Source organism: Corella eumyota, chromosome 1 (genome assembly GCF_963082875.1).
Source record: "Corella eumyota chromosome 1, kaCorEumy4.1, whole genome shotgun sequence".
In the NCBI taxonomy this organism is placed as follows: Eukaryota; Metazoa; Chordata; class Ascidiacea; order Phlebobranchia; family Corellidae; genus Corella; species Corella eumyota.
Genome location: NC_137490.1, coordinates 6,828,078 through 6,841,298, shown reverse-complemented (window position 1 = coordinate 6,841,298; position 13,221 = coordinate 6,828,078). Strand labels below are relative to the sequence as shown.

Sequence of the window (13,221 nt, the reverse complement as noted above, 5' to 3'; positions counted from 1 at the left end):
TGTGCCTAAGCTAAGAATATCCCATATTCAAATATAACAGTTTTAACGAGGTTAAATATTAAACTGTTGGTGATCAATTAAACTAGAGCTATACTGAAATTAAAAATATATATTTCGTCTAAGAAAAAACTACGGAAAACCGAATAGCGATTTTGTCGACTTTCGAAAAAATTGGTAATCTCCGTCACCAGCCTGAGGCGTCGGTGTCTCGAACTTTTTCCTTCTCCGAAATACAATCCCGCCATTGTTTGTCTCGGTCGCTCTGCAGGGAGCAATTCCCTCTCTCTTTCCTTCTCTCGTTTTCTCCGCACTCCCACTACGCACACATCAGCGGGATATACAACAGCAAACATCGCTTGTTTTTTCCGCATGGACGACTATAAGGTTTTATTATTAGCCTGTATAATGCGGGACTTTAAACTTATTTTGTTTTTATTCAAAAATGACGTGAAGTGGGTAATCACTGTCTATCGCCACCTTGCGAATAAATATTTTTTTTATTTAAGGCATAAATATTTTTTACCAATGTTAACGCTAAAGAAGTAAAAAAATATAAAATGTTCAATATTAATAATTTTTGTTTTAACATTATCGAGCTTAAATTAGCTTTTTAATAATATTTTTCTAACTTTGTAAATACATTTTTATTGGTGTTTTTTAATGTATAACTAGTATTGCGCTACGAAATTTTGTGCAAATATTTAATGAGTAAATTTAATTAGCGATACACAGTTTAAAAACCCCACCAAAAACATGCAAAATTTGCGTTTTTTCTTTTTGCAATATACTATATCGAACGTTATTAGCTTAACTAATAAAACTGTCAAATTAGTGACAAGATTTAACCCAGGTCAGGTAGGAACGCTTGTATTTAATAAACTTAATTTCTTTTTTTTTTTTGCGAGCCGAAGTAAAGGAAAGTTAGGGTCATGATATTAAATTTAGCGCGTCTAATGGAAAATGGCTAATCTATTATTAATGGTTTATGAATTTTAATCGAAATTAAAACTGGCCGAAAAGAACTTAGGAAACAAAAGCGATCGAAATATATTAGAAGCTTTTTTTTGCTAAAATTTTTATTCTATACGTGTGATTTTTTTTTAAATTTTATATAATTTTCGCACAGTTTAAAATTTTCGATTTTGCAACTTGTTGTTAGTTTTGATTTTGATAATAAAACCTCAATGTAAAGATTAGATAAAGATTAAAATTTTAACATTTTGATAAAACTTTGTAAAACGGCTCAAGTTTGCATGTCGAGTTAGTGTAATCATTATTGTACTTGATTTTATGCATATTACATTTATGGTTAAAAGTCGTTAGCTTCATATATTTCACTATACCCTGTAATAAAATCTTGTCGCTACAAAAACAATGCAACAAGGTCGGCGTTTCGGAAACAATATTTAAAACTGTTTTTAAAATATATATTTATAAAATACTATAAAACAGCGTTCATTTTTAAATTACATGCAACTATTAGTTTTATTTTTAAAATTTTTAAATGTATTTAAAATTTTTAATAGTTTTAATAGGTAAATTATTACGCTATTTTAAAAATAACTGTAAGATCTAGTGTGTGTATATAACAGGTATTCCTAATAAAATGCTATAAAAAGTAAATCACTATAAACTAATTTATCACTAAAAAGTATTGGTAATACTTTAAAAATTTGTATTAAGTATAAAGTTCTTTATAAAAAAACCTAATGGTTAATAATTAATGATATGTTAAGGATTTTGACCTATTATTTGCATATCAAAAACTGTGCACTTTAAACTGTAACCAATTAATTTCTAAGAGTATAAATTACATTTGTGTAAATATTTATGTAAGTTTATAATAACAAAATGGTAAAAATTTGTTTTCAACTAAAAAAATTAGTAGTTTTACTTTTTGTTTATAACTCACTTTTAGTGTGTTTATATTTTTTTGTTTTATTTATAAAAATATAAACAGAAAAAAACTAAAAATTGGTGATGGATTATTAAAATGTTTCAACGTCTGTATAATAAGTAAAACGAAATGTGATAACTTTAGTAAACTCACGAGCAAATAAGTTAACATTATGTTATATTTACTATTAAACCCAATAACAACAAACTGCATTGTTATGTTTAAACATCTTGTAAAGCAAGAGGTCGCATTGTAAATTCTTTTATTTATATTTACATTGGGAACGTGTTACAACGGCTTTTGTTTTAAAATCAGATAAACAAACTTAATAACGGAAGACTTTTATACAAGTTGAAAACAAAAATTTAAATAGGCCTTTGAGTAAATCAGGTCATTTAAGTTTAAATTTTGTTTAGTATAATCCTATTTTTAATATAAAGTATTTTTGTTCAAAAAATCATAAAACTACTGTAGGCCCACGAGTTCTTCTTACGGCATTTTTTTACTTATTTACGTTATATTTATTAAACTTTTTTATTTAAGTAAGATTGATTTAAATTGGTTTTATTTTGGTTAAAAGCATATGCAAATAGTCGGGTATTTTTTGTGAAAAGCACCTACAAACACTTAAAGCTTGCTCATAATTTTTTTGAACTAAACTAGTCCAAAGCCCAGGAAAAAGTGGCAATGGATACGGGCTAATGTGTTGATTAAAAATAAAGCCATTATATGTGCCTACTATTATTGCAATAACAATATTGCACAACGTAGAATTTGTTATTACCACTTTCCAAATCTAGTTATGACGTAATAGTGTAGTCGCGTCTTTTTATTATTTACCCTTTTTATTTATTTATTTTTTTAAAAGAAGAACAAAAACAAAACAATAACTAACAAGGTTCTGTTTGGTTTTATTTTACAAGTTGTTTAAGAATCAGTTGGGGCAACATCTGGATATTTTTATTATTAAACGAATTTAATTTCTAAATTACTGCATAGTACTGCCCACGTGCGGAGGATTTAATTAATAATAGTAACAAAAAAACACTCTTTTTTCAAAAAAAACAATAGTTTTTAACTTAGTTGGTATTTTAATCAAACAAACTTAGGTATAAAAGACGTTTTTAAAACTGAAATAATGCCCAAATAACAGCGGTCAGATGATAGTTTATACGTTGTTTTAAAAATTGAAACGTTTAAACCTGATAAACGCCAAAATTAAACAAATATATCCCTATACTACATTCTACTTGTAAAAATATTAAATTAACACAATTTAACAAACGAAAACACAATTTATCAAAAGTTAACTGGTCCGTTAACGATTTTAAAGTTAACCTAAAAGTTAAATTTTTAATATAAATTTATCCTTGTTAAATAAGATTATTTACAGTTCAGTGCCCACCTTTACGATCTAAGATACAGTTTTAAAACTTTTAACTAGCAGCAGTAGGCAAAAAGTAGGCAAAATTCTATTAAGAAAGACTGTTATAAACAAAAACAAATAACGTTTAAATTAATCTTAAAGCAAGTTAGGTTATTTGAGTTCAAATTCTATTTTGGAAATGTATTTTTATTTAAAGTGTTTTTATTTGAAACGATTTAATTAACAAATTATTATTTTTTTGCATTTATTTAGTTTGTAAATTTAGTAATATTAATACAGTTAGTTTGTTTTATTTTAAAACATTTGATTTTGATGTAAAGGTTGGTTGATTTAAAGTCTTTGGTCTGTTTTTGGCTCTCACATTATATTTAAATTTATTTATAAAAATAAACAACTAGTTTTCATGCTGTAATAAAAAGGTAAATTACAACTTCAACATATTAACAGGTGCTTAAAGTTATTTGTGTTTAAACTAGCTTTTAAATAGAAAAGAAAAATTTTTCTTGCATCTTTATATATATTAATGTATTTAGCATGGTGTTATGTATAAAACTAATTATTTTGGTTAAAAAAGACCCTTCGTTGTGGTTAATGCTTTTATTGCGTTAGTTTTAAAATAGGTTACCAAAGGTTTAAAAGACATAAAATCAATCTATATATTCGCTATAAAATTTTAAAAATCTTAAACGAAATTTTAAAATATTTCGTACAGCGTGTCTCCAATGTTAATTATTAAACATACTTACAGCGATTGTGAAAACTATCCAACAATAGCATATCAAGTTTTATTGCCTTCGTTACGGTAAGCCTTAACGTCTAGTTAGTTAATAAATTTGGAAACATTTTTTATTGGTTTTCTTTTTTTAAAACAATTTTGTAACACCACTGTTCATGTTTAAAAAAATTAGTTCAAAACGTTTTTGACTTTCTAAAATAAAATTTTGCTTTCCAAGATTTGTCAGAGCCGTTAAGATAAGTTGTGTTACTTAGTCTTAGTATATATAAGGCTTTGAAATTAATAAATTCAAGTTATTAGACTAAAAAGCCAAACTTAGAACGTATAATACAGCAACAAGGCCAAATACCTATTTACTTTATTTTGTAAAAGTTGTGAACTAATTTTCACGCCATTGCTTTTAATTCGTCATAAGTGGATAACAAAGAATAAAAAGATAAGTTAACAATATTTTGCAGGTACTCTTGCAAGTTAAACTTGGCCTACTTGTTGATTAAAAATCTGGCCTTCTTTTAACCTATTGCTTACTAGAAAGTCGTAACAGTTCTTGAATATTAACAGTTATCTTATATTAGCTACAATTTTTGTAGCCTTACAAGTTAGTTTTAGGCAAGGCGGTTGTAAAAGGCTGGAGAACTAATGCTTTTTTTGGTTTATTTCTATCTAATTAGCAGTTTTTATAAAAAAAAATGTCAAAAAACGATACTTAAATGCAAAAAATGTTTGCCTAATTAATGTATTAGTTAATTGTTTACTTTTGGTTAAGAATTATTATTTTTTAACAATAAAAGCATAGGTTTTAGTAGCAATGTGGAACTTGTAGGGTTTTTGAATGTATTTTTGTTTGTTTCACAGTTAAAGCCGGTGCAGATATGAAAACATTAAATTTAGGGACTCAAAAAGTATTTAACCTTCTAATACTTTCTGCTTTATTGTTTATGATGTTTTCTTATTATTCAGTCGTTGACTGGCCAAGAACTCCACTTAAAAATGGAAGAACAAAATGCAAATGCAAAGAGTGCAATGTTACTATGGAAAATGCAGTCGTTCAAACTTCTACAGTTCCTCAACATAAAATTTTAAAAACAGATGCCGTAATTATTCTAACCCAGGCTAGGTCAGGTTCAAGTATTCTTGGGGAAATATTTAAACACAGAAACGACGTTGAATATTTTTATGAACCTTTATTTGGCTTTGATCTAAGACCCTGCAACTCGTTATTAGATCATCGAATTGCAACTCTAGATCAAATTATAAATTGCAATTTTACTGGGATAAAAGAACGTTTTGATGCAGTTTTAACTGACCATGGATCGTTTTGGCCGAGGTATCAATAAATTGCTTTGCTATCTACCTTTTTCTTTTTTTTTTAAAATGCTTGAAAATGTTGATCTTTGAAACTTTAAGCTATATATATATATTTGTTTTGTATATATGTTTATCCTAAATGTGGGAAGGTCGAATGCGCGACCAAAACATGTAATAACGTAAGGTACTCCGACCCAGTCTCAAGTTGCCTTTAGCAGTTTTTATATAGATTATAATTCCTTGGTAATTATGCTGCTGATTAAGTGCTGGCTCAGCATGAGTCTATGCCGTTTATAGCGCCTTACTCAAGGACGCTACAGCATGAGAGCAGTGGGAATTAAACCCACAACCTCATGGTGATGCAGCAAGTGTACTTACCACAACACCACGCTGCCGGAATTGCAACTGGACAGTTGATAAATTTAGACAAATAAATCCTAATACTTTATTATTTAGCTGTAATAGAACAGGTAATAAATGCAGGCAAATTAAAATCTATTTTTTTCTTTAGATGTAAGGCAAAGGATCCTTGTTTTGACAAGGGTGGTTCTTGCTGTGAACTACTTTCAAGAATGACCGGTAGTGCGAAAATTTGTCCAATACCTGTTGATCAACCCGCTCTAGAAAAAAGATGTCGCAAAAGTCAATTAATTGCTCTAAAAATTATTACACTTTGTGAACTAAAAACACTTGTTCCTTTGCTGAATAATGCACGAATCAATGTGAAAGTAATTAACCTTGTAAGAGACCCAAGAGCTACTATTAAAAGTCGAATTTTTCAAAGTAAGCAGGATAAAATTACTCAAGGAATGATAAGGTATAAGTTATTAGTATTTAAGTTTTTTGCATCGTTTTTCTGTTGTTTTTCCTAACTTTTTTACTAGATCTGTTTATTATTTAAGTACTTACTAATAATATCGACTAAATCTGTGTTTTTTTGTATAGTTCATCTTCAAACATAACATGTGAACAACTTGAACTAAACGCAAACTTTCTTGAAAAGAACATAAGTGACGTCATACCACGTGACAAATACATTCGAGTAAGGCATGAAGACTTTTGCACTGACCCAGTGAAAATAACGAAAACGATTTACGATTTCGTCGGTTTAGATATGAACGACGGCATCCGGAGTTGGTTAAAGACAAAAACGTCGTCGGAAAATTCGAACGCACTTTCCAACGATGATGTTTACGGCACTAATCGAAACCCAAAGCACGTGGTTTCAGCCTGGCGATCTGTTCTCAGCCTTGAGCATGTTTTGGAGATACAAAAGCGGTGCGGCAACGCGATGAAGAAATTAGGATATAAATTAATCACAACGAAAGAAGAACTTAAAAATATTACGATGGATTTATTCTAGTTGCATTGAAATAGGCAACGAAACAATCATAAGATTTGCACAGCACTATTTTCAGAAACAACATGGTAGCTATTATTTATGTGTTTAAAGCCTTTTTTTTATTAAGAGTAAAAACAACTTACAAAGCGGTGGCCATTTATTATGTTATTTCATTAATGTTATTTTTTCCGTATAAAACGAAGTGCACTTTATTAATTTTGCTGCTGTCAGTTAAACCTTTTTTATTCTCTGCTACGTTGTTACTAACACAAAACGTCACTTGATTGGCTAAATATGTGACGTCATATTTCGTCACGTTTTCCAAATGTGAATGCATCATTGGAATATTTGTAAGTGGGACTTTTACAAGTTCAGTTATGACGTAGCCTATGACGTAATCATCGGGCAATGAGATGGAAGCGGCTGTTTTGATGATTTGCGGTCCCTGTAAATGGTGCAAAATTTATGCAAAGTTTTTATATATTTAAAAAAGAATTTAAAAATTTTTTTTTTTATAAGAACATTACTTGTAAATAAAATTGCATTTGAGTAACTAGTTTTCTTGTCAAGCAAAACCCTGATCCTTTCATGGCGAAATAAAAGGCTTTATAGTGAGAGGTTGTTATTTCCTCATACCCCGAGTCTCCCACGATCTTAAACACTTGATCAAGGTCGTAGGCTCTAACCACAATAGGCTGACGGTGCCTTGGTGCTCGCCCAATATAATGGGGTTCACTTGGATTAAAATTACTCAATAATTTGAGAAGTGTATTAACGTTCACATAGGTGTTATCTTCGAAATGACAAAACCAAGGTTCCTTTGTTAAAGTATTAAAGAAATATCTTGCGTTTAGGAAACGTGTTTTACTTTAATTTATAAAATGCAATTATTAAAATTTTATTACGTGCTTTAAAGCTTATTTTATGTACTTGGTAGGGTGAATTTGTAAACGAATCTAATTCTTCCAAAATGATGCACAGTGCCGCCCACTTGCGGTCAGTTTGAAATGGACAAGCGGATATTTTTACTGCAGGAGACTTTACTCCAAATATGTCACGCATTTTTGTGACTAATTTGGTATCATTTTGGTCTAAAAAAGTTGTATTATTTAGAAACTATTATACATTTTAAGTTTAAAAAATCCAGTTTAAAAATATTTCACCAATGCTGAAATATATTTCTTTGATAAGTTTGTTAAAAAAATTAACCTACCGGTTGTTAATACTACTTGCCCAGGCACAAGAGTAATCCAAGTATTTAGCATTGCCAATAGCGTTGTTAAATGATGTGATTTTGTAGATTGAACGCTAAAGAAAACATCAGTAGCTTCTAAAATGTCCAAAATCGCGTTGTTTTATGTAAACATTTTTGAGAAAGTGATTTCAGATTGTTTTAAAACTAAATATTGTATTACTTGTTTTCAGTTGAGTTAATTCATCAACCCGTCGTTTTTTTTCTCTTATCTGTTTGAACCAGTTTCGTGTTTTACTTTAATAAACACAAATTTAAAAACCAACATTTTCATATTTTACATTTTTACTTACTGTTTAATTTTGTTTGAAAGATTGCTTTTATCAAAATAGAGAAGTGGTACACTTGGCGTGACGTCATCACTAGAGATCGCTGGCATAAAACTATGTTGATATTTTGAAGTAATTTTGCTTTTGTTCCAAACTCTTTGCAAGTGGTTTATCCAATCTTTATATAGTTTAAAACGAATTAGCTTAACTTGGTAAAATTGTTTTGTTTGTTAAGTGTTGGCAGTTAAAGCATTAAAGCCAGGTTAAACAACAAACGACAACAAATCTTTTTACTGTACTGTTGTTTTTTGCATTTAATTTTTGCTACCTATCATTTCGGGCTCATTAAGGTGGTTTTCTGTAACTTTGTTCCAACTTAAAGAGTTCCAACTCAATCGCAAGCCTAAGGCCAATGTGTTGAAAATCGTAACTGCCCATATCATCCTCTTGGCAACATAAATTAAACGAGGGTTCATATTTAGAATTGAATTTTATCCATAAAAGTTTACAAAAAAGTCTAAGGCTAGAAAATAATTCTCAGTTAAAAAACATAGTTTAAATATTATTGCTTTTCTAAAGTCAAATATTTTTAGGGCTATATGTCTTCTACCTTCCTAGAAACTGTTCTATTGATATATATAGTTACGCATTTTTTAAGGCAATTTTCTATTTACCGTACACAATTTATGCATGCCGCAGGGGCAGAGCCAAACAATTTAATTCCAGTTTAATTTCAAATCATAATTTGTCTTGTAAAAATACACTTACGTAAACTAGATATGGCTACATCGTCTTCTATCGTTTATAATACTTTGAAAAAAAATACAGTAATTTTTTCAAACTAGATTTATTTGATAAATAAAATATGGTTCGAAATTATTTGATTATTTTTAACATAAATTTTTATAAGTAAAAAAAGATATGCATAAACATTAACTAAGAATATTACATATTTTTGATTTTAAATAAACAAAAAAGCATTTAAATAAATTATACAAACAAAAATTATTATTTTAACTCGGTTTTAAGTTGGTAAAATCAGAATATACATTAGACTAAATTGTAAATTCCTAAAATTGATTTCTGATTTGTATTAAATAAACAAGCATTTAAATATGATAAATAAACGAAAATTATTTTTTAAATATGTTTTTGTATTACTTATATTATAAAATACATTATACTAAGTTGTTAATGCTTAATATCAAATTTTAATTTTTAATTAACAAACATGCATTTAAATATAATAAACAAACAAGAATTAATTTTTAATTCATTTTCGAGTTATAAATACTATATTATATAACTGATCAAAATTTAAAAACTTAATAACAACCTTTAAATTTTAATAAACAAACACCTATTAATAATTAATTAGTGACAAAAATTAAAATTTTAATTCATTTTTAAGTTACTTATATCATGATATACAACTGACCAAGATTAAAAAAATTAATAACAACCTTTAAATTTTAATAAACAAACATCTATTATTCAGAGGTCGTGCCTTCTCTAAAAACATTTAGGACTTTATGGAACAGGCATGACCTTTAGTTAATTTATTTTTGCAATTTTTTGTTGTTGAATATTTATTAAAAATAAAAAAAAAAATTATTTTGAGTTTTATATTTATAAAACAATAATAAAAATGTGTTTGGACGCCAACAAACATTGGATTTTGATTTATTAAAATTAAGAAAATGGAATAATATAATTTACTATTGCTTTAATATAGGTCCGTTATAAAGCATAGAAACTTAAAATGTTCCACTAAGCGAGGCGCAGGGAACGTGACGTCATTATTAGTGCGCCTTTTCGAAAAATTCCTCTACCACAAGGTCTCGGAAAATGCGACGTCTTAATTGGTGCGTCTCCCCGAGAAATTCCTTTAAAACACGAAGTTGCATCATAATCTGAAATTCCAGCTGATACGTAATGCGCTATGTTAACGCACGTATAAGTTGTTTAGTCGTAATTTAAGACGTTAATTGTTACAAATAATTCTTAAAAAGTAAATAAACATTTACATATTATGACAGGTTATTAGTTTGTGTTGTTATATTAACATTTTAATGAATTGTTAGAAGATTTAGGCAAATATGTTTTAAGTGACAGCTTGAAAAGCGCTTTCCACTGCAAGAGGCGTCGTGCACGAACAAACATGTCACTGAACACGTGCAGAGTCACGTGACTTCGTGTTTCGTGGCAAATTTGAGTTGAAATCGGAATTTTAGTTCTTTCCAGATGGACTTTCGAGGTGAGCAGACGTGTTTTTGTTTGTGATTTGTAGTTTGTTTTTTTGAAGTATATCATTAACAGTATTATAAATATATTTTATATAAAAAAAACTATAAATTTTAAGATTTTAAATTTTTTTAGAAAAGTTAGTGAAGTTGAACTTGATTCAGTGAGACATCTTTTGTTCAGGTTTTCTGAACACTGTTTCAGGTATGTTAACTTTTATTTAATTGATTTAAAGTTATTTTTTAATTATTTTAACATAAATTATTTTAACATAATTATTTTAACATAAAGTTATTTTAACATAAATTAAAAAATCTGGCACGAGTTATCAAAAAAGGCATATTTTAAAAGTGTTGGCACAATAAAAATAATAATTATACAAAAACAATATTTGGCGTGTGAATTGGGATAATTTAATGTTGTTGGCACTAAAAGAATTGAAAAGGGACATAACTTAAAAAATTTTGGCATGATGCGACATTATAAAGTTGACATTTGAAAAAAACTTAATTTTAAGTAGGGTTTAGTGTCTACTACCCTTTTCTAAACAATATTTTTAATGCAGAAAAAATGGATTTTATTTGGATTTAATGAATGGAGGAAAAAGGTAATGGCAGGAATTGGAGGAATGGAAAGCGGAGTGAATTGTAATAAGTCTCCCTTGCAACTAGCAAGGGGGAAGTTAAGTCAAAGAACTCAGGACTCGGGAGACAACTGAGAAAAAAACTCAGGACCTTATTGAGTTAAGGTCTGTAGGGCTGTAGATTTTCACGTGCCTGATTTTTTATATGTACTGCATAATTGAGCGCTTTAAATTTTTACGGGTTAAAAGTTTCACGTGTCTGGATTTTTTTATTTGTGACTGGTTAAAAACTCATAATTTTGCGCAATAAAAGTAGTATAGTTGACACAGTCCCAATGTGTTTAGGTTTCTGTGTGTTCATAATTTCATTAAATGGGCCTGTTTAATGGGTTTTTAGATGTTTTGCGCAAGTAATAAATAGAGTAGGCCTATATAGAACATACTTATAAAACTAGGCCTATGTGTGTGATATGTGTTTTTTATGCAAAGAAAGAACTAAAAAAGTCTCAGGACCTCATTTCAATTTGGCAAAATTCAAAAAATAGTCTCAGGACCTCACTCAACAAAAGGTGGGCTGTAGGGCTTCAGGTCTGTACGAGCTGTAGGTTTTTACGGCCTATTTTTCATATGTACTGCATAATCAAGCGCTTAAAAGTTTGTAGTATCACGTCTCACGTGTCTGTTTTTTTATTTTGACTGGTAACAACTCATAATTTTGCGCATTAAAAGTAGTATAGTTGACAGTCTTAAGTGTGTTTAGGTTTCTGTGTGTTCATAATTATATTAAACGGGACTGTTTAATGATTTTTTAGATGTTTTGCGCAAGTAAAGTATATATAAAATAATTAGAAGACTAGATATTAGAAAACTAAGCCTATGTGTGGTTTATATTATTTATGTGTGTAAATTCACTGTAATTTATTCGCCCTGTTATATTTATGTACTAAACCTAAGTGTGTGAGTGGGTTGGAACCCAACATAAACTACTTAATTTCGTGGGCGGAGCCTGATAAAAAAACAGTATTTAATTTCGTGGATGGAAATCCATACTAAAAATTATAAATTTTGTGGACGGAGTCCAAAATAGCATACACTGTAAACACTACATTAAACATGCAGAAAAAAACACAAAAATTTCCAATTTCTTTCTTTTATTTTTTGCAGGCCATTCTTATTTCCTTCCACCTTTAAACCTATTATTTAACTTCACAGGGGCCTCTTAAACCGTTCGTTTTATTTCGTTACAGGGGCATTACTAACCAAATTATAATTTTTTTAGGGGCGTTAAAAAACTAAAACCATAATTTTTTTTCAGGGGCCTTTAAAAAACTAAAATCATAATTTCTTTCAGGGGCCTTAAAAATCTAAAATCATAATTTTTTTCAGGGGCCTTTAAAAAACTAAAACTATAATTTTTTTTAAAGGCCTTTAAAAAACTGAAACCATTATTTTTTTTTCAGGGGCCTTTAAAAAACTAAAACCATAATTTTTTTTTCAGGGGCCTTTATAAAACTAAAATCATAATTTTTATTCAGGGGCCTTTAAAAAACTAAAACCATAATTTTTTTTCAGGGGGCTTTAAAAAACTTAAACCAAACTAACAATTTTTTACAGGCTTTTTTTCAGGTTTAAAACAAATTTAAACATGGTGTTTTTTATTTTTAGATGCTGTTTGACTATTTCGAAGAGCTCGTCGATTTGTTTTTGGCCAATTTTAATTTGTTCTTTATTTTTAGAGATCCTGTTAAAAGAAAACTTTAATATAACCTTTATTTTTTTCCCGTAGGTTAGATTACCATAAACAAATACTAAACCTCTTCTTTATTTTTAGATTCTGGTTGACGAGCAAAAACCGAGTTTGTATAAAATTTGTATGTATTTTTAATGCAAAAAGTCACCAACACAAATTACTTAATCTTAATTTAAGTGATACATTTAACAAAACACTATCAAATAATTACAATTACACTTAAAATAATTGTAAGCAGTATTCTAATCTTTATTATTTTATAGGAAAAAAGATCAGAGCATACATACAACGTTTGCTAAAAAACCCGCTACTCCGCTTTTTCTGGTAGCCATTCAATCACCCATTCGTAAGGGGCTAGTTCTTGTTTTCTGAGGGGCCAGCTTTTTTTGTCAAAGGTCCAATAACCATTTTGCCGAAGTTTTGTGACAATCGAAAACAGACAAACCATTAACT

At 28.8% G+C, this 13,221-nt stretch overlaps 1 protein-coding gene across 1 annotated transcript; it reads left to right on the top strand.

Moving 5' to 3' along the window:
- Positions 1 to 4,961: 4,961 nt before the first annotated feature.
- On the top strand, positions 4,962 to 6,691 carry LOC145751527 (carbohydrate sulfotransferase 1-like). The gene is made up of 3 exons (XM_082567738.1): positions 4,962 to 5,347; positions 5,840 to 6,145; positions 6,274 to 6,691. The coding sequence occupies exons 1-3, from the start codon at positions 4,962 to 4,964 to the stop codon at positions 6,689 to 6,691; spliced, it is 1,110 nt and encodes a 369-aa protein (XP_082423864.1).
- The last annotated feature ends 6,530 nt before the right edge of the window (positions 6,692 to 13,221 follow it).